The sequence below is a fragment of the Balaenoptera borealis genome (genome assembly GCF_965194805.1).
Source record: "Balaenoptera borealis genome assembly, chromosome: 14".
NCBI classification, from domain to species: Eukaryota; Metazoa; Chordata; class Mammalia; order Artiodactyla; family Balaenopteridae; genus Balaenoptera; species Balaenoptera borealis.
The window spans coordinates 26,780,833-26,802,574 of NC_138875.1; the positions used below are offsets into that span (position 1 = coordinate 26,780,833).

The 21,742-nt window shown below is 50.8% G+C and overlaps 1 protein-coding gene across 3 annotated transcripts in view; it reads left to right on the forward strand.

The window, feature by feature from the left end:
- The window catches only part of ST8SIA5 (ST8 alpha-N-acetyl-neuraminide alpha-2,8-sialyltransferase 5), a 67,264-nt gene extending 57,499 nt beyond the window's left edge, over nucleotides 1-9,765 (forward strand). For all 3 annotated transcript variants that reach the window (XM_082353348.1, XM_082353346.1, XM_082353347.1), the window contains 4 exons: nucleotides 831-975; nucleotides 4,676-4,788; nucleotides 5,571-5,663; nucleotides 6,806-9,765. In XM_082353348.1, the coding sequence (XP_082209474.1) occupies nucleotides 831-975; nucleotides 4,676-4,788; nucleotides 5,571-5,663; nucleotides 6,806-7,274 (820 nt within the window). In that variant the 3' untranslated portion in view covers nucleotides 7,275-9,765. The remainder of the gene's footprint in view (nucleotides 1-830; nucleotides 976-4,675; nucleotides 4,789-5,570; nucleotides 5,664-6,805) is intronic.
- Nucleotides 9,766-21,742: the final 11,977 nt, after the last annotated feature.

The window sequence follows — 21,742 nt, forward strand, 5'->3', positions numbered from 1 at the left end:
CTTGCATTGTCTGAGCTTTAACCTCTCTGCAGCTCATGTTTGAGTGTTTTTGTCAGTGAAAACCACAGTGATTTTTTTTTAAAAAATAATGAACTCCTTAAAACTTTCAGAAGCCAGGTTCTACTTTCTGCAGGCAGTCATCCAGTATCAACCCACCATCCCAATTTCTGACCCTCCCCTATTCCTAAGACAGTTTGTAAAATCACTGAAATGGCACATTTCTGTTGACTGTGTATGTCTTGCTTTTTGACCCCATCAGACAGGGTTAGCCTTGTCTAGAGTCAGATATGGGGGCCAAGAACCAAGGAAGAGCTCTCATGCCTGCGTTTTCCTTTAGAGCTGAATAAGGAAGCGTTTCTGGGAAGTAGTAGAAGGCTTAGCGGCTCTTGTGAAATCTCACCTGGGGAATGCTTCAGCCTGCAGTTGGCAGGACTTGGTAGTTGACCCCCACGTGTCTGACATTGTGCAGGATCCAGAGAGGCAGGGTCCCTGCCACACAGGGGCTTTCGTTCAAGCAGAGAGGGAGTTGACAGATGATGAAGCGAGTGATGCCCAGTCTGTGCTCTGGGCCTTTAGAGGCCAATGCGGCCAGTGGGCACAGGGCAGCTGGGAGCTCACAGAGGGAGACCAGGCTGGACCCTGAAAGGCTTGGGCATTGGGAGGAGTACTGAAGCAGAAGTGCGGGGGCAGGGGAAGGGGTGGGTGGGAAAGTATGGTGCTCCCTGGCCTCCCCAAGGGACCGACCTCAGTTCCATGACCCCTCTGTTCTCTGAGAGGCTCTGCTCTGCCCTGTGTCACTGGTCTCTCTCCGTCTATCTCCTGCCCGGCAGGTCCACTCTGTCCAGGTGCTGCAATGCCCCCTCCTTCCTCTTCACCACCCAGAAGAACACGCCCCTGGGGACGAAACTCAAGTATGAGGTGGACACCAGCGGCATCTACCACATCAACCGGGAGATCTTCCACATGTTTCCCAAGGTGCTGCTTTGGGCAGGGCGGTCCGGGTGGGACAATGGAGCTGACCCAGGAGGGCCCTCTGTGGCGATGCCCGTGTGGCGTGGCATCACTCAGCTGTGCCCTGCACCCAGCTGTCCTGGTCCTGGCTTGCCATTCTCTTAGGCTCAGTAGACCGTCCTCCGGGGTTCCTGGGGGTTCTGTCTGAGCACAAAGAATGCCAACTGGCTATTATTTGAATGACTTTTGGCAAGAAAGCGGTTGTGAGGTTTTGGTTATTGCCTTGCTTGCAAAGAACATCCCGAAGCTATCTGGGAGCAGGATGAAGCATTTGTCCCCAACTCGAGGGAGGCACAAGAGCAAAAATGTACATGCAAAGGTTGTGTGCACAAGAAACCGCAAACCATACAAAGTAAAGCACTGAAAGATTGATCTCCTATTGGCTGACCTTGGGCAGTCCTTTTTGTCTTTCAAGGCTTCACTCTCACTGTCTGTAACGCTGGGGTTCGGACTAGGAATAGGTTTGGCTGCTTAGAACAGAAGATCTAGAATATCAGAGACTGAAACAAGAGAGACATTTATTATTATTTTTTCCTTCACCTATGAGAAGCCTGGAGGGAGGCTGTTCATCCAGGGCCAGCACGAGGCTCCTTGGCCAGGGGGACCACAGAATGAGTGACCCACGTGAGCAAAGCGCTCAGATCACAGAACCCAGGCGCAGGCAGGCGCTTCTGGCCTAATCGTTGCACCAGACCCTTGGAGAAGGGACCCTGGAGCCTGTATGTTCAGCGGATGAGGGTGGTTACCACCTGAAGAGGAAGGTTCCTTGCAAGGTGTTTATAGGCACCCCCGGAGAGCGCCAGCCCAGGGCAGGGCTTAGTGGTCCAGTTTGTAGAACTGCTGGCGTTCTAGCAAACTGGGGGGCGGGGTGGGTTCAGTTCTTGCTGGATGAAATGTGAGGGGCTGGGCTGCCCTGCTCTGGGGAGCGCTAATGAAGCAAAGCCCAGGGGCTTCCTGCATTCTTGCTCCGAGCACCAGAGTGCACTGGTATGACTGGGCCTGGGGGGGAGGGGAGCAATGGGGAGGAGCTGGGGGTGGACGGGTGTCAGACATACCCTCCCACAGCAGCGCTGGAGGACGATGGGGTGTGAGTCGTCTTTACGAGGTGGGTCTTTCAAGGCCTGGAACGTGAGACTGGTGACAGCGGGTGAACTTGCAGGTAATGCCAGTGGGTGACACACAGCTCAGGTATAACATACGGATCCAAGGAGGGCCATGGGGATGGGCCACTGAGGCCCAGGGAAGTGGAACAGGGGTTGCCAAATGCGCAGGCCATATGGTCTCCGTCACAGCTACTCACCTTTATCGTTCTAGCATGAAGCAGCCACAGACACGAGTAAGCAACAGAGTGTGGCTGGGTCCCAATAACGCTTTAGTTCCCATTAGACATTGAAATTTGAATTTTATATGTTTTACACATCACAAAGTATTCTTTTTTCCCACCCTTAAAAAAATATAAAATCTATTCTTAGCTTGCTGGCTGTACAGAAATAGGTGGTGGGTCAGACGTGGCCCACAGGCCGTAATTTACCACCCCCGAATTAGAGCATGTGATGTAGAAGTATTTCCCGAACTTCCGTAAGGTGAGTTTTTTTTGGGGGGGTTGAAAAATATGCAGCTTCTTGGGCTCCTACCCCGACCCTGAAGATTCTGATTCTGTGGTTCTGGGATGGAGCTAAGAATGTATATTTTCAGAAAGTACCCAGGTAGTTGCTGATTTACAGAAGTGTGAGAAACACTGACATAGAACATAAAAAGCCCTTGATGATCTCTCCAAAAAGGACTTTGTTTTTATTCTTTCTCTGGTCAAAGTCAAACAGTGCAGTTCCCCCCACTGGCCATGAGACGCCCTTGTTTTCCCCGTCGCGGTTCCCGGAGCTTGTCCCTCCAGGGAAAATGTGCCATGAAGAAGGACAGTCTCCCACAGACAGGTGCAGCATCTCCTTTGGATTTAGCCTAATTTCTGATGATCCCATTGTAGTGGGATTTTCCGTGACGCTTGTCTGGCAGTTGGTTCCAACGGAAGCCCCAGGTGCTGACCAGGGCCACTGTCACGCAGGGCTGGCCAGCTGGTGTGAGATAGGAGGAAAGCTGCCCGGCAGCCTCTGGGTGACAGAGATGGAGGGTAACTTCAGGGCCATCCCGTAATAACCACCTGGTCCCCTTGCAGAGACACCTCGGCGCCAAGCACTGCAGTGGGTAAGCTTTTCGTCTGCTCCAGTGGTTCTCAACGTGGGCGGCAGGGAGGTGGAGACATTTGGCAACGTCTGGAGATGCTTTTGCTTGTCATGACCGGGGGGTACTCCTGGCATCTAGTGGGAAGAGGCCAGAGATGCTGCTACACATCCTGCAGTGCACAGCCAGCCCCCGCAACAAGGAATGATCTGCTCCAAAGTATCAGTAGTGCCAAGTTGAGAAGCTCTGCTTTACATCATCTCAAATTTAGAGTCACAGGAAATACACGTTACTATTATTTTACAAATCACAAAATTTAATTTGTAATAAATTTTACAAAACCAAGTCACTGAGAGCTCAGAAAAACTTGTCCATGGTTTCCTCACCTTATTGTGGGGCAAAACCAGGATTGGACTGGGTCCGTTGACTAGGGTGCCCAATCCTGGTTTGACCAACTATAAGTCCTGCATCCCAAGCAAAGTGCCCTAGTCCTGGGCCAACTGGGATGGTTGGTCACCCTACCCTGGACTCTGGGTCCACACTCGTGCCCTGAGCCTGCCTGGTCCCACCTGCCTCAGGATGCCCACGAGGCCTAGAATGGGGACGTGGCCTAGAACCAGGTCTCCTAATCAGGCCAGTATTTGCTTTTTCCTGCCTACTTGCCTCTGGTCCCCTGGAAAGCATGCCCAGGGAGTCTTTGTGGGCAGCCAGTGCCCAGACCAAGGTAGCACCACCAGCCGAGATATGACCAGGTTGGAGTGCTGGGGGATGCTCCCTCCCAGTGCCCCCGTGGGTGCCGTCATTACTAGAGTGAGTCCTGGGCTCCCTGTGCTCAACGCTTTTTCTTGACAGAGATCCCAGTGTCTCTGCCTCTCACTGCTCCCCTGGTGTGGCCTTGCTTGCCCACCCCTGGTCGCTTGTCTCTGCTGCTGCCAAGTCCTGGCATCTGTCCCAGTCTATATGACCTTTCTATCCCAGGCCTGTGCCCTCCCCATGGAGCAGAGGGAGGGTCTGCACCTTACCCCGAGCTGAAAGGGGTGAGGCTAGGTTTAGGGCGCTGATCCCTGGCGGCTCTGCCACATCTCTGCTGCTCTCATCTCCCAGAAGGTCTGCATTAACCATTAAAATATGTGGACCAAAAGTAAAAGAAGCTGAGCTTCCACTGGGAAAACGAAAGGCAAGCAGGGTTAGCCATAACTCGTACTCTCGTGTTTCTGGAAACCGGAGGCATCCCAGGGCTTATCGAAAAAGGCTGTGGAGATCTGGCTTCCAGTTCTAGCTCATTCCTAATTGCCTGTGGAACTGAGAACGAAGCTTTTTGACCTCTCTTTTCATCTGCAAAGTGGAATAACCACTTTTCTCCCACATTTACTACAAGGCTGTCTTGTGAGGCTATGAGGAGTGGAGGTGGACGTGGGCGCAGAGGTGAGAGCACCAGATGAAGGCAGGGGTGGCATTGCCTCTGACAACTGTGCCCCTGTCTCCCCAGGACATGCCCTACTACCGGTCCCAATTTAAGAAATGTGCCGTGGTGGGCAATGGGGGCATCCTAAAGAACAGCCGCTGCGGGAGGGAGATCAACAGCGCTGACTTTGTCTTCCGGTAAGAATTGCCCCGGGTCTGCACCTGCCACTTCTACCCCCACGGCCCTCCCCCTCCATGCCTGCCCCCTTTCTGATTCCCCAGCCTGCTAATGCTGCCATTTACGTGATTAATCCCCACTCCCCACCCCTGCAGACCTCATGCTCTGGGTGGTCCCTTCCCCCTTTAGCTCTGTCCCTTGCAAGGGGTTGAATCTCTCAGGTCCTCAGTCTCCACATCTGCAGAATGGGAGCAAATGGCATAATAGATGTGAACACTGAGGACTCCCAGGGGTCATGCAGATCTGTTGGTGAGGTCGTCTGGGCAGCCACCTCTCTGGTTGGGTTCCACTATTCTGGAAGCACTGCTTGGAAACAGGGTAGTCTTGTGGCTGACACCAATATGAGCTTCACCCTGGCCTTACCTAAGCTAGACACTTGTCCTTGTATTTCTTCTTCCTTATGTAGAAGCCCTTCTTATCTCTTTGGGGATCCTCACTTATCTCTTTAGCCTGGGTGAAGAAGATAGGTTGAAAATGAGAGCTTAAAGCAAAGAGACTGGGGTTGAGGCTGCAGTGGGATCTCATGGGTCATGGATCTACAACCATTGGGCCACCCAGGGTTGGTGAGGGAAGGGGTTGAACTTGCCCTTCCATGCCCAGGCACAAAGATTCCACCCAGCTGGTTTCCTCTGTGTCCCTCCGCCCACATGATCACCAGCCCTTTCTTCCCCACACCCCAGCTCCCCAGCTCCATCTAGAATGACATACCACATGCAGTCGGGCTGCCTCATCTCTTCTGCAGGTGCAACCTACCCCCCATCTCGGAGAAGTACACCATGGATGTAGGGGTGAAGACAGATGTGGTCACGGTGAACCCCAGCATCATCACAGAGAGGTCAGTGGCCCTCTTTCTAAACCTGTGCTGTCCAATATGATAGCCATTCACCATGTGTGGCCACTGGGCACTATCCAGATTGAGATGTGCCACCTGTAAGTGCAAAACACACGCTTGATTTAAAAAACTTAATATGAAAAAGAGGATGGGCCATACCTCATTAAAGTTTTATATTGATTACATATTAAAATGATAGTATTGGGGGTATATCAGGTTAAATAAAATCTATTGTAAAAATTAATTTCACCTACTTCTTTCTACTTCTCTAAATGTGCTTCCTAGAACATTTAAAATTACACTTGTGGCCTGCATTATATTTCTTTTGGACAGCACTGGTCTAGACTCTGTTCCCCTAGAGATGGGCCAGAGAGCTTTCCAGTGTGTGACGGGGGCAGGCAGCTCCCTACACAGTGTGTCCGCCCGGCAGTGGGGAGAAGCCTCATGCGAAGACCTCAACTCCCCCTCCTGACTCCCCTCCTGGGGTCTGTCTGGGAGGCCTGGGGGAGGGGCTAATGGGGTTAAAACTCCAACTGGGGCATAGTCACACCTCCAGGTCAGATGAAGGGTAAGAGGAGGGGGAGTTGTTAAATCCGGTCAGATGCCCGGGCACATTTACAAGGAGTCAGCTGAGTGAGGGAGCATTCAGAGAGGTGCGCAGTGAGCCAGCTGGGAGGGCTGTTCGGTGTAAAGAGAAAGGCGAGCAAAGGGCTGCGATGGAGGAAGGGCTCAGAGGACAGGCAGCTGGTTTGGTGTTCTTCACTGGGGGAAGGCAGTGACAGGTGAGTCCTTGGGGAAGGCAGGACAGGTGAGTCCTGAGGGCTCCAGGGAAAGCCTCCACTCCCTCGCCCCTCCCCCTCTGAGCCCGCCCGGGCACTCTCAGCCGTATGGGTTAAGTATTACCCTTCCTCTGCAACCACACACTAGATATTTGTCCCTTAGGGTCCAGATTGCCCTCTCCGGCACTCACTTACAAAAATATAACCGTCCCGGAGGAAGGCGGACATTCATCTGCTAAGTGACTGAGCCGAAAGAAGGCGGGGGTGGCCTTGAGAGGCTCCTACGTCCTTTGAAAAGACCCCAGGGTGCAGGGGTGGGGCAAGCGGAGGGTCCCGGGGCCCCGTCTCACCCTGCGCCCCCGCCAGGTTCCACAAGCTGGAGAAGTGGCGGCGGCCCTTCTACCGGGTGCTGCAGGTGTACGAGAACGCGTCCGTGCTGCTGCCTGCATTCTACAACACGCGCAACACCGACGTGTCCATCCGCGTCAAGTACGTGCTGGACGACTTCGAGTCGTCGCAGGCCGTGTACTACTTCCACCCGCAGTACCTGGTCAACGTGTCGCGCTACTGGCTCACCCTCGGGGTGCGCGCCAAGCGCATCAGCACCGGCCTCATCCTGGCCACGGCGGCGCTGGAACTGTGCGAGGAGGTGCACCTGTTCGGCTTCTGGGCCTTCCCCATGAACCCCTCGGGCCTCTCCATCACCCACCACTACTACGACAACGTCAAGCCCCGCCCGGGCTTCCACGCCATGCCCTCCGAGATCTTCAACTTCCTGCACCTGCACAGCCGCGGCATCCTGCGCGTGCACACGGGCACCTGCAACTGCTGCTGAGGGCGGCGCAGGCTGCCCGCCCGGCCGCCCGGCACACGGAACCTCGCTCCTCGCCCGCCCACCCGCAGGGCAGGGCGAAGGCCTGGCGCTGAGGCTGGCACGCCCTCGGACGCTCGGCTTCGGGCTTCGGTCCTGTGGGCTGGGGGCCAGGCAGAGTCAGCTCCGTGCCGAGCGCCCCCCACCTGCGCACGGGTAGCGCACTGCTGGGCCACACCTCCAGGTCGCGGCCCTGGGGATTGCAAGTGAATCAAGCACATTTCCACTCAGTTTTAGCAACCAAGAGAGCACAAACTGCAAGGCCTCTTTGCAGCTAAAGGAAGGCCCCAGCGGGAACGGAAAAGAGGGAGACAGGACATGTGAGCATGGTTAAGATTTAACTCAGGACTTTGGGTTCCCGAGTCTTATACCCAGGCCTCAGCCCTGAATTGTTGTAGAGAACCTCAGAGCTTAGAGGCCAACCCAGCGGCCAGACCTTCCTGTGGGGACAATGGCTCAGAGAGGTCCAGGGATTATCAACCAAGGTTCCACCAACCGAGTCCATTAAGCGGCGCTGTGAGATCTGATGCAAGGCCTGTGTGTTATGATCTTCACCAAGACACTGTCAGCCAAGGAGAGCCACACCCTTCAAACACATCCTCAGGCACACACACAAGTCTTGCTGCCTCCAAGTTCAATCCTGCGTTTGATCTTTTGATGAGAAGGAAATAAACCAGACCAGCCATTTGCACTAAGGTTTCCAAGCCAATGTTATCGACTCAATAAGTGCTTAGCGACTTGCTTCCTCTTCTGTCTCCCTATCTTCAGCTCTGTTTTAACCAGGAGTTATTTATAAGATCCGTCCCTCTGTGTGTTCCTGAATACTGCAGAATCCTGCTGTATAATGTTCCTGAATTGGAACCGTAAGGCTCCAGACTGGAAAGCGCTGACATGTGACTGGTGAGCTTAGCGATGGAAGTGAGCCATGGTCTCTGACACCAGCATCACTGAGGTTCTACTGTAAAGGTGGGACTTCCCACAGCACTCAGCCTGGTGGCCTTCACACGCATGGACCCACAGGGCCTCTGCTTTGGGAAGTCAGCTGTAGCTAGGCTAAAAGGGGTTCACATGTCATTTCACATCCCTTTGCTTCCCCCGTGGTATTTCCACCATGAATGCGGCTGTGCCTAATACACACCGTTGGTGAATTGCCTTAGAATTTAGCTTTGTGGAATCGTAGAATATTAGTCCTGAAAGACCTTCAGCTCCCTCCCTCCTCCTTCCTTCCCTCCCCCCTCGCTTCTTTCCTCCCTTCCTCTTTCCTCTCACCCTTCTTCCCTTCCTCCTTTCTCCCCTCCTTCCCATAAACATTTCCCCAAGCCTATTCTGCTTTGGGTTGGGGCTGGGCTTGGGAAGACATGATGACACATAAAGGCAGTGTCTCTGTCTTCTAGGAGTGGAGGGCAGACCATAGACAAATTCTGGCCCCGCCCACTGGGTGTTCAGAGGGGGAGGGACTGTGAGAGCGCAACACAGCAGGGAACGGGACCTTTCATCCGATCACCTCATTTTACAGGCAGAGCAATAGGCCCAGCTGGTGAGAGACAAGAGGGCACAGGCCTTGTCCCGGGCCCCCAGGCTCCCCATCCAGGGCGGAACCCCTTCCTCTTGCCTGGATTTCATGTTGGTGGGCCAGTATGGAGCAAGTGCTCCATGCACGACACTGTTCTAGATGCTGGCCTTGGTTCTGAGCTCTGGTCCTCACTGGGAAACCCTGGGGCTGCTCTGAGCCTGTCTGCTTGTCTGCAGAGCAAGGAAGTAGCCAATGAGGTAAATTAAGCCCAAGCACTTGGCGAACCAGGAAACACTACTAAGGATGGTGGATGGTTATGCTTCCTTGTGCTCTGCCTATTTCTCCGAAGGAAGGAACGTCTGGAAAGATTCCAGTTAACTGAGGTTTCCAGCCACTTGTTTATGGTTAATTGAGTCCCTTTCTTGAAACTACAGAACGTCAGAACTGGAAGGCTCTTAAAGACCATTTTGTCTCACATAAGGAAACAGGCCCAGAACAGGGAGGTGATCTGGGTCAAGTCGTGCCAGGGGCTCTATTGAGTGCCTGCTGAGGATAGAACCCTCTGCCAGAAGCCCTCTGTTTATGTTCCAGATGGGGCAGTGTTTGGGGGCAAGAGCCTTGGTGAGTCAAATACCACGGTTCTCACAGCCAAGGGTGTCATGGGCTGGTGTCTGCCCCAGCCAGGTCCCCTGTAGGGGCTGGGGATGGAGCATCATGACCCACCCTGTGAAGGAGCTGGACTCCTTGCTCTCGGTCCTATTTAAGTCTCTGGGTCTTAGGGCAAGTCCCTTCCCCTCCCTTAGGGTCTCCGTTTCCTCATCTCTACAACTAAAGGCTTAAAGAATATCCCTAGGGTCTCTGTAATCTTTAGTTTTATTTAAGTTTTTGGAAGTACTCATGATGTATGGATCTAAGCCATAAATAATATTTATTACTATAATAGCTAAGATTTACTGCACGCTCATTCTGTGTCAGGCCCTACACTGGGCACTTTCTTTGCACTGTCTCCTGTGATCATCACAAGACCCCCTTGGGTAAGAAGGCTCCATTGGGCAGGTGGGGAAACTGAGGCTCAGAGCCATTCAGTCTCTTGCTGATGGCCAGGCACCCAGTGGAGGAAACGGCACCCGCGTCTGTAGAACCCCAAAGCCTGTGCTCCAAACCTGTCTTAGCCGCTTCCTAGCCAGTGTCACCAAGGCTGGAACAAGAGGGATCCTGACTGAGAGGCCACTGTAGGGTGGTGCTGGGCCCCGCTCTAGGGACAGTGCTCTGGGAGGCTGTTATGGGTCCAGGAGGGAGGCTGCTTGTAGGTGCTCCCCCACCCACCCAGCCCTGGCCCTGGCAGCAGTACAGATGCACCCACAGTGCAATGTATGCAGGGGAGTTGAGGCCGTCTCCACATTTTGCAGAAGGGGGACATATTAAAAGACAGCATGTTGGGGGACTTGCCCCAGGCCACATGGCTGGCTAGTGACTCAACTGGGACTCAGCCTCCTGACTTCCAGGCTACACTTTGCTCCTGCAGCCAGTGTTTGTAGGCAATGCACCTTTTCAAAGGCTCAAAGAGACCTGGGCGTTGACTCAGGAAGCCCCACCCCACCACTTTCCTCGCAACTCCACCCCCATCCCACCATGCAGACTACCAGTGACACTCTTGTATAAGGGAAATCAATTCCCCCAAAACAAAACAACCATCCTGTCTTCCTTTGTGCTAAGCCCACTGCTCCAGGCTTGAAAGGCAGCAAAAACAAGTAAACGACTCGGTGCTCAGCCAAGCAAAAAGGAAGGTGGCTCAAGGTCAGATGTGGCCTCTGAGACCGTTTCAGCAATGCTGCTGCGGCAACTCTGCCCACTAATCACCTGGTGCTGCAGAGAGCAGGGAGCCCATTGCCCTTGACTCTGCTGAGTATGGGGGGGAAGCGGTGGCAGCACTTCCTGACAACGGAAGGACAGCACAGAGCTGGCTTCAGCCAGGCATTCAGCAAATTGTTACTGAGCGCTCATTTTGTGCTGGGCATCGTGCGAGGGGCCGTTGAACTAGTGATGAGCAGAATGTAGCCCCAGCCCTCTTGGAGCTTATGATCCAGTGGGCATGTCCAGATGCTGAACTGAGTCCCCCAGGCACACGTAGGAGCTGAGCTGAGTGCTAGCAAGTCTGGGCTCAGAGACAGTTAGCATGAGAGGAACCCCAGGCCATGCCGGGGTCAGTCCTGAATTCTGAAGGCTGGCAAAATGATTGTAATTGTCAAAGCAGTGGATCCATGTCAGGCCTCATCCTCAACATCCATGTGACGTGTGACAGGGTGGCCACACTGGTCTTTTGAGTCCTCTCTTCCTTTTTATTTTTTTTATAAGGAACCACTTTCCCCTGACTTTCCTCCTGCCTCTCTGAACGCTCCTGCTCAGGCTTCTTTGTTGACTCATCTTCTGTGAAGCTTCCTCAGGGTTCTTCTCTCTTTCTAGGAGCATTTCTGCAGAAATCACATCTGTTCGCAGCCTCAAATCTCTCCTGTCCTTGCATCTTACATCCCTCTCCTGGAGGCCGTTTCTCCCTTGGAGCATCAGGAACGCGCTTGCCGTGGCCGTCTGAATGTCTGTACCTGCTCAGCATTTCAGACCTCACATGTCCTCAACTGGTACAGTTAAAAGGACAATCTGGATTCAAAGTCATGTGCCCTTACTTACTAGTGACCTTGGGGGAGCTACCAAAGCCCCTGGAGGCTCTGATTCATCAGCTGAGGTCGAGGCCAGGACACCAGCCTCACCAGCTGTGGAATAGGGTTGCATAATGCCTAGCACAGTGCCGGCACAAACTAGACACCCAGAGAGCAGTTTCCCTCTTCCTCCTTTCTTCCCCTGCTGAATGGCTCTACCACATCACTGGCCCTTCAGCCCCAAACCTGGGTCACTCTTGGCTCTTCCTTCTCCTTCGCTTTCTATGTCTATTTGTTCACCAAATTTTATCAATTCTGGTTCATAAATATCCCTTGAATTCATTCCCTACCTGCATTCCTTCTGCCACGGCCCTAACTCAGACCCTTTTGACTGACCATTCTGCTTCTAGAGAATTAATTTCTGGAAACACCTTTGGTGGAGCCCATTGCCATCTTATACCATATAGTCCAGATTCCTTACCCAGATGTGCAGAGCATGTCCCAAGCTGGCTCACTCACCTTTCCAGAGACCCTCCTGCCAGCACCATCCCTCTAATACTCCTCTAGGTGCTGTGCCTTTGCACAAGCTATTGGAAATGCCTGGAATGGCCCCACATTCCAACCTCCTCCCTCCTCCCCTTTACCCCACCACTTTTGCAGATAATGTCAGGTGATGGTCCCCGCCTCTTCCCCTTTGTGAAGCTGGGCTGGGCACTCTCTGTGCTTCTGCAGCAACCATCACTGACTTCTGTTAGGACGTCCTCACAGCATACTACATGGGTGCCCCTGTGTCCTTGCCCGAGGGTCTGTCCTTTCCCCAGGAGAATGCACTGTATCTGGCTCATCTTGGTGCCCTCAGCACTGGCACAGAGCCATGTGTTAACTATAGCAGCGGGGTCTCTGGTTAGCTGGTGGGTTCCAGTGGTTCAGGAGACCCCATTAATAAACCGAGTAACACCCTGGGGTAATTGTCAGCTTAAGAGAGTACTCTGCTGATTTTTTTTTTGCCTGGTACCGTCTATGTGGGAAGCACTGAGCTATACAAAGACTTCCCCACCTGCCCTTGGGGAGTTTGGGGCGCAGGAGGCTGAAATGTCCCTGTTGCAGTTGCTTGCCGGTTCCATCACCCAGTCTCCGCTACCTTCTTTTTGCCTCCTCCCATTATAATCTTGCTCATCTGCTTCTTGCCTGTTCTTCAACCCTCTTTCTCCAGTTTAAACAAAAGAGGGAAAGATTTTCTTTTTTCCCTTCCCTCCTTCAGAACCATAGAGATTTGTCAGGATCTGAAATCGCTGTGCTGAGGTACAAGCTGGGTAGCAGTATACAAGGGACTTATCAATAATGGCTCAAGAACAAGTGGAAAGTGCTTTAGTTATTGGCTGGGAAACAGATGAGTTGAGCTTTGCAGAATGTCCACTCCAGTTGCCCAGTGGAAGGCCAGGAGCTTGGGGTTCTCCCCGTGGGGAGGGGATGGTGCTGCTCTGAGCTCAACACACACCCTGGCCTCTCTCCCTGCAACCAGGCACCCTTCTAGGAGGAGGCTGGCTGTGGCTTATAGCCAGGTGAGGCCAGGCTCGGGTGTGCCGATGCCCAGGGTGTGCCCTGTTCTCTTTGTTCTTTGGAGGGCTGGTCAAGCCAGGCCAGTCTGAGGTTGATTACATCCTACAAGGCGTCCTGATAAAGCAGTGTGTTCTTCAAAGGGTAGACTGTAGATCACCTGTATCAGAATCCCCTGAGTGTTTGTTAAAACCCCTGCCTCTGGACTCAGAAGCTGGGGGAGGGGTGGTGATGCTGAGCAATCAGCACTGTGACATCTCCCGGTGGGTGGTCTTGGAGCCCATGTCCGCTGGGGAGCTGGGCTCTGCACCCCTTGTGGGTCAGTGGCTACTGCCAGGTGAGTGGTGATGTCTGGCTTGATATTCAGACTGGAGCCTTAAGTGATAAAAGAGCAACACCAAGAATCTGGCACACAACTTCAGCGAGTTCTGGAAATATGAATATAAAATATAGTCCACTATTAAATTAGCAACAAAAATTAACTGCTCAGGAATCTATAACATTTATGAAATCTGTTTTGGCCTTGACACTATCAGAGATTTTTTTTTTTCTATTTTTCAACTGTGGTAAAATATACATGAGATTTACCATCCTAGCCATTTTTAAGTGTGCAGTTCAGTAGTGTTAAGTTGTGCAGCCAATCTTGAGTTCTTTTTTAGTTGCAAAACTCAAACTCTATACCCATTAAAGGACAATTCCCCATTTCCCCTCCTCCCAGCTCCTGGCAACCACCACTCTGCTTTCTGTTTCTTTGAATTTGACCACTCTAGGGACCTCGTATAAATGGAATTGTACAGTATCTGACTTTTTGCGACTGGCTTATTTCATATAGAATCATTTAGATATAAGCTGTTCTCAAATGACATGAACTGTTTTTAGTGTCCCTATAATAGGATTCTGATTTTTGCCTGGAGCAGTTGTCCTGGGCCCTTGGTTGGTCCCTAGCTTCTGGCAACCTCAGCATCCTTTGCTGAGGGTCAGAACAGTCCTGGTCTTGCTTTGCTAGCTTGGCTCAGCTGTGCGGGCCAGCCAGTGTCCTAAGAGGCAACAGCACAGCTTCTATAAGTGTTTAGATAATTCCCCTGCATGGTCTCTTCAGTGAACCTTCTTTTTTTCACTAGAGAGACAGAGAGACAAACATACATACATACATACATACATACATACATACATACATACATATATTACCGTGACTTAGCTCTTGGCACAAAAGCCAGAAATCAGTGACTGTCTCTCTTTCCAGTAGGGGGATGGTTCCCTTGGCAACCAAGTAACTCATTTTTTTCAACTAAATGACTTGCTCAGCTTTGAGGTAAAAGTTTTATTTCCTCTAGAATTATAGTTCTCAACCTTATATGCACATTGGATTCACCTGGGGATCTTTATAAAACCACCCCTATGCCAGATCCTCATCTTCCCAGAGAATCTGATTCACTTGGCCTGGGGATGGGACCACATATTCTTATTTTTAAAAATCTCCTTGAGTGACTCTGTTGCGCAGTGGTTGAGGCTCATTGTCCTGAGGCGGAAGGTCTCTGCCTTGGCGGCACATCGGGGTCATCTGAAGAGCTTTAAGAACCACTCGTGCCTGAACTTTGCCCCCAGAAGTTCTGTCCCAGTTGGTCTGAGGTGTGATCTGAGTATGAAGGCTTTTCTGACTCTCCAAATAATTCTACTATGCAGCCGAGGTTGAGAACTGTTGTTCTAGGTCAGCAGCTCCTGTGTCAGAATCACTTGGAGAGCTCATTGGTTGTTGGGCCCCTCCCTGGAGTCTGATTTGGTGAGCCTGGCGTGGAGCTTCCGCGCTGGTTCCTAAGCGGTGCTGAGGCTGGTCCGGGGACTATGCGTTGAGGAGCCCTGCTCTATATGATATTGTAATAAGCTCAGCCCTGCTCTGCTGCATTTGTTTCCTGGTTAGGGGTTGGGAGCATCGATTCACGCTTGAGATTTCTGAAAGGTACCAAACAGCTCTTTTTCTGAACATTTTCAACATTTAAATAAACATTATGAAATCTTTTTAAAGCAAAGTTACATAGATTTCTTCTCCCAGGGTTAGTAAGCTCAGAGTATACCTGAATTAAGAATTCATCTGTGCCCAGGATCAGGATGCGTTTTGGGATCAGAGTTAAGGGGTTGGGTCTCTGGAGCTTGGAGCCAGCCTGTGACCAGCTGAGGGTCACCCTGTAACTGATGTTGGGGTAAGATCAGAGCACAACAATGCTCTCTTTAACACAAAGCTGGACCAGGCGCTCTGCCTACCATGCCCATGGAAAACAAAAAAGGAAGGTGGTGATGAAGAAACATCTCACAGAAATGGGCTGATGTGACCCAGGGTTCACACCTGCATTATGTTCCTCCTTCCTTTCCCACCTTCCGCTGGAAAAGGCTCCAGTTGCAACCAGCGAGCTAGTGCCTGAATCCTGCCTCAATCTCTTCTGTCTCCAACTGGAGGCAAGTCTCCTGCGCCTTCCCTCTGAAGATGCCCCCAGCAGTGTGGTCCCAGCGAGCACTTTATCCCCATGGCAGCTCACAATTCCTCATTCAGCCGCAAAAATTTGTTAAGGGAGGAAATAGTTACTGTGTTATTGAAACAAGGTCAAAGCACACCTCACTTCCCAGGGCTTTCCCAGAAAGTTCACTCAGCCCCAGGCAGCTGTGGACTCAGGTAAAGGAAAATTAATTTTAAGCCCCCAAAGTAGCTGCTATAAAGCTCTGTATCAAAGACCAAATATTTTGCTAACAGCAAATCCCTCATGACATTCACTTTAATTTTAAATTCAAATCTAGTGAACTTGATTCTGGTTTCTAATAATAAAGCAAATTAAGAGAATGATAACAGGTGCTAGATTTAGCAAGAAGTGGCAGCTAATAGACTAATAATAATGGCATTAAAAAGACCAAATCTATACATCTCAGAAAATACCAAGTGATCTGAGGCTATTTAGTGGAGAGGCAAGTAGTTTAGTGGAGGGGCCAATATGTAGTAATAACCCCAAGGGCAACAAATGACCCCTCAGAGCAGCCCATCCTGTGGTATCCACAACCACGTAGAGGTATGAAAACGCTCAAACAACGTTCAGTAGACTGTGTTTAAGCAGGCAGAGAAGCGTTTTATCCGCTTGGAGTTATTTCCATCCCCAAACACTTAAAACACATTCATAGACATCTTGGTGCTTAAAGGATTAGCCCTTAGTTATCTTGAAGTTCAGGTAGGTGAACTAGTTCGTTATCTGATAATATAGGATTCATGAGATGGGTAAACTCACTCTTTTAGACTTAGTTTCCCTCTGACATTTGCTGCCTCCCCCCAGGAGGAGGGAGAAGGGCACCCCTTCTACCTTCCCGTCTTAAAGGGGACGTGCAGCGGGGCTGGTTTTGGTGGCCGGTGTGTCTTCTTCCTGCACCTCTGCTTCCACCTGTGGTGTCTCTATTGCACATGGGAGGGGGATGGGGATCTCAGCTGGGGCCAGGGCAGGCTCTGCAGTGACTCGGCCTGGATTTATTTGTGAATTTAAGAAAATGACTATTTTTTTTCATATTCTTATGAAAGTGAACACTTCTACTTTCTACACATCTTCATCATCCAATTTCTCACCAGCCCTCGCTGTGTTCCTAGGAGGAGGGTAAGGCAGGTGGTGGCATCCCGACTGGACTGAGGCCCAGGAAGGTGACAGAGGCGTGCCCCGGGTCACATGGAATGGTGGTGAGCTCCGGTTGGGTGCCCAAGCTCCCCAAGGGGCAGGGGGAGGCAGCCATGTCTTGCTCTCACCCCTGAAGCCCTTGTGTTTCCTTCCCTCTGGGTTGTCAGGCTGACTGCAGTGTGGTTCAGGCCTGGGCTTTACCCCTGGCCTCATGCCTTGCCCAGCGTCGGTGAGGAGGGGCCTTTATGGGCTCCGTTCCCCTCTGGGCCCCAAGCATGGGGGCTGTACCTCGTGGGGGGAGGGTGGCAGCTGCCCTTGGCGGAGGGTCACCCAAGGCCGTGGCAAAGCAGGAGTGTGGAGGGCATTGGCAGCAGACACAGCGACGCAGCCCCCTGGTGCTGTGGCCGTTTGTGGGGAGGCTGCTGGGATCCCAGGTGACAGCTCCTGCCAGCCCTTGAGCACCTTCTCCGGCAGGACCCTCGGCCCCCACTGTGGCAGGCTTCGGAGCCAGTCCCTCTTCCCAAGGTTTGGGGGACAGCTGGTCCTCCCTGAGGCTTCCACGCTCTGCACACATGTTTTAGGGGTGCAACAGGGTCTTGGTGGCCTGCAAATTCCCTTTCTGGACCCAACTGACCTCCCTTCAGAAAGCCATAACTCTTCTTCAAAGCCGTATTGTTTGAACTGTGAAATATATGTAAATGTATATGTATTTTTTAAACTAACACTTTAACTCAACGAGGGTACAACTGTTCAGTGCTACAGTTTGGATTCAAAAACCCCTGCCACCTTGCTCCCCAAATGAAGCCAGGCCAGATGATGGCGGACCACAAGGGAGCTGCGGAAACCTCGGCCCTGCAGCTGCGTGCTCCCTGCCCTGCGCCTGCACGTGCTTTCAGCCAGGCTTGATGGCAGTTTCCAGGAGCGCATGTGAAGGCAGCCAGTGGAGTACCTCCGAGGGGCTGGTGGCACCGACTCATCCCTAAGTGACCCCCCGTGTGTGAAGACAAAGTGGTCACACGGACGTGACATCCATGTGCTCTTCAGCCCCATCCCTCCCTTGCTTTCCTCTCTCAAGAGTCGCATCACATGGCACTGTGTTCTGTAGAGCCTTTCCCATTGGAGAAGAAAAGGGAGACTGAAATGTTGTTTGCTGGGATGTAGAGAAACTCGATCTGGGCGTGGAGCTGGAACATTGCTTAAAAAAAAAAATCCCTCCCATCCTCTGGTTGATTTGCTCCCTCTGTTTGCCCTGGAGAGAAACACTCTGTGCCATTCCAAAGCGTTGGGGAGATGGGGCTGCAGCCGTTATCTTATTTTCATGCAAATTCTGTTGAGGAGCAGGGGTTTATACAAACTCCTGCAGCATAATTCTAGCTTGTATGTATGTGGCTGTCCTTGAGTGATCCTGAAGTGGTAACTGTGACTTATGCCTAAGAACATAATCAGGGTAATTTGTACCTGTCACTGTGTTTGAAAAGCCCTCAATTTCCATCCAGCAAAACCAGTCAAATGATTCATTTAGCAAAGACTCTCTGGCCGTGGCCGTGTGTGTGTCTGTGTTTGGGGATGAGGCTGGACTAGGCTGATGCAGCACAGCCCAATGTGGGGAGGCTCCCAGCTCTTGTGAAGAAGGCATGGCCACTTGGGGCCCATCTTCGGGCAGCGCTGGCCTGTCTGTGTCTGGCAAGGGTGGCAATGTAAGCATAGGGGCTCACAGGAAGGACTCAGAAACCAGATCTAGACTAAGTTGGGTGGAGTGCTGAATTGACAGTATACAGGGAGCAGGAGGACATGGAGGACCGCAGGCTTCCACTAAGGAAGGAGGGTCCCTGAGGGCTGGAGGGCTAGGGCAGGTGGGATCTGAGATGTGCTCACACCTGGAAACAGACCCATTAGCTAAATAGACTTGTCTCTCTCTAAGCAAACTAGCTCTGTCAAGGTCCGGAGTCACAGCAAAGGAATCTGAACACTAATTACTCTCTTATTTAAAAAAAAAAAAAAAAGTTCTTTCAATGCCAATATCCATGAGTGTGTTTAAAATAGGATTATATTAAATAAATAAATAAAATATTCATGCACAAACTGCCTGGCTGGGTCTGGCCTGCCCTATGAGATGTAGATAAAATTGCTTGGATTCCACAAATCTGCCTTTTGGTAAGTCCAAAGCCTTTCCTATGATTTCTGCAAGCTCCCAGGGGCTAACATTTTCATGATCCCTCGGCCTTCAGACTTTTGAGCTTTTGAGCATGTTTCTGTTTTATATCCCTTAACCACCTAGATTAGATGCAGACCTTTCCTTGACATCAGTGATCATATAATGCATTCCAGAGTGCTGTGGGAAGAGATGGGAAAGGGATGGAAAACATTCCAAACAAGCAATCTCAAATGTAATGTTGGGTGTCCTCTGGCTAACCCACTGGCCAAACTCCCAATGGGGATACTTCATGTGGCCCCAGCCTCAGTCCATCTATCTGGCTCCTCCTCTCCTCCCCCTTCTTTGGCCTCCTGTTCTTACTCCCCAACTCCCTCTCAATGGAGAACACATTTCTGCTATTTCTCTTTGGCGCTGTTTAAACATTCTCTGTGTGCTTGGTTTCCTGCAGAGCCTAGATCTCAGCTCGCCTTTTACCTTCCCTCTAACAAGAACTTCCATGGCAGCTGGAAGATATTTAAACTTTCCTTATTACCATTGTAAAATGCCAAACACTCAAGCAAGCAACTATGGAACCTAAGGATACTGTTTGAAGGTTATTCCTGAGACCTGGACACTGTCTATTATAGGAAGAAAAAGAGCTGAGCATCAGGGAAATAGGACTTCAATATATATTTTTGAATAAATGAATGAATGAACCAATGAACTGGGGAAAGAAGTTGAATGTAGTTCATTTATTTAATAAATAGATGCATACTATTTGTCACTTCATTCATTCATTCAACAAGCATTTCTTAAGCCCCTACTTTGGGCCAGGGGACTTGAGGATTTGAGAATACAAAGGTGAGCAAACACACATGCCATCTCTGCATTTACAGGACATAGAGTCTGGCCAGAGCAATAGAGGTAATAAAAAAAATTCCACAGTTCAAAGTTTAATTATAGACAGTGCTTCAAACGAGCATGTGGTGCTGCAAGATGCTGGACAAATCCCCCTGACCTGGGGTTGAGCACAAAGAGCACTCTGCTGGAGAAGGGACAATTGAGATGAGAGCTGGAGAGTGAGGAAGGGTTAACCAGGTGAAAGGTAAGGGTGGAGTTGTGCGGGAAGTAAATCCAGGTAGAGGGCCCTGGATGGGGAGAGAGCTTGGGACCTTGGAGGAAGGATTTTGCAAGGGTAGGGAGGGGGTACATGGCAGGAGATAAGTCTGGAGGGCTGGATGGAGGCAAGACTCTGTGGGGAAGAGGTGGGTCATGTTAATGATTCTGATTTTGATTCTAAGAGAATCAAGTAGCCCTTGAAGGATTTTGAGGAAGAGGACATAGTCAGATTTACATTGAAAAAATTCCTGAGAGATGAGGCCAAGGTGGCAAGTAGGAAGACCCTGAACTCACCTCCTCCCATGGGCACACCAAAATTACACCTAATTACAGAGCAACTATCTATGAGTATGACCTAAAGACTGGCAGAAAAGATTTTCCATAACTAAAGATATAAAAAGGAACAATGACATGGGTAGGAGGGGCAGAGATGAGGTATAGTCAATACCTACATCCCTGGGTAGGTGACCCACAAATAGGGGGAAGATAATCACAATTACTGAGGTTGTCCTCAAGGAGGGAGGGGTCCAAGTCCCACAATGGGCTCCCAGCCCAATCCTGCACTGGGAAAACAAACCCCTAAAATGACTGGCTTTGAGGGCCACCAAGGCTTGCATAGGGGAGAGCCAGAGGACTGTAGGAAACAGAGACTCCACTCTTAAAGGGTGCACACAAAATCTCACACAATCTGAGTCCCAGCACAGAGGCAGTAATTTGAAAGGAACCTGGGGCAGACTTACTTGTTGATCTTAGAGAGCCTCTTGGAGAGGCAGGAGGCAATTGGTCTCCCCCTGGGGATGGGAATGATAGCAGCAGCCATTTTTGTGAGTTTGTCCTACTGTGAAAACACTGGTGCTCGCAAGCACCATTTTGGAGTGCTCTACCTAGCCTATAAGTGCTGGGAGCTTACCCACCCACCAGCAGGACAAGGCCCCATCCACTAGGGGGCTGGCAACAACCCCAAGATGCTCCTGGGTCATACAGCCAGCTGCCCCAGGACCTGGCCCTCCCCATCAGTGGGCTGGTAGCCACCATGCAAGGCAGGGCCTGGCAGCCAACTGGGCCAGAGTCCAGCCCAGCCTACCAGCATGCTCACAGTAGTTGACCCCACCACAAAGAAGCGCCCACACAACCCACATAGGGGGTGTCCCTAGAGCATATAGCTCTGGTGACCAGAGGGGAGCATGCTGCTGGGCCTCATAGGACATCTCCTACATAAAGCTACTTCTCCAAGATTGGGAAACATAACTGACCTATTTAATAAATAGAAATAATCACAGAGAATTAGGCATAATGAGGAGACAAAGGAATATGTTCCCAATAAATTAACAAGATAAAACCACAGAAGAACTTAGAAAAGTGGAGATAAGCAATATATCTGATAAAGCGTTTCAAGTAAAAACAAAAAATGCTCAATGAACTTGGGAGAAGAATGGATAAACACAGTGAAAATTTTAACAGACTTTTAGAAAATATAAAGAAGAACCAAACAGAACTGAAGAATACAATAACTGAAATAAAAATACACTAGAAGGAATCAACAGTACATTAGATGATACAGAGAAATGGATCAGTGAACTGGAAGACCGAGCAATGGAAATCACCCAAGCTGAACAGAAAAAAGAAAAGGAATTTTTAAAAAACGAGGGTAGTTTAAGAGACCTCTGAGACAACATCAAGCATGATAATATTTACATCATAGGGGGTCCCAGAAGGAGAAGAGAGCAAGTGATAGATAACTTACTTCAAGAAATAATAACTGAACACTTCCATAAGCTGTGAAAGAAAACAGACATTCAGTTCCAGGAAGCACA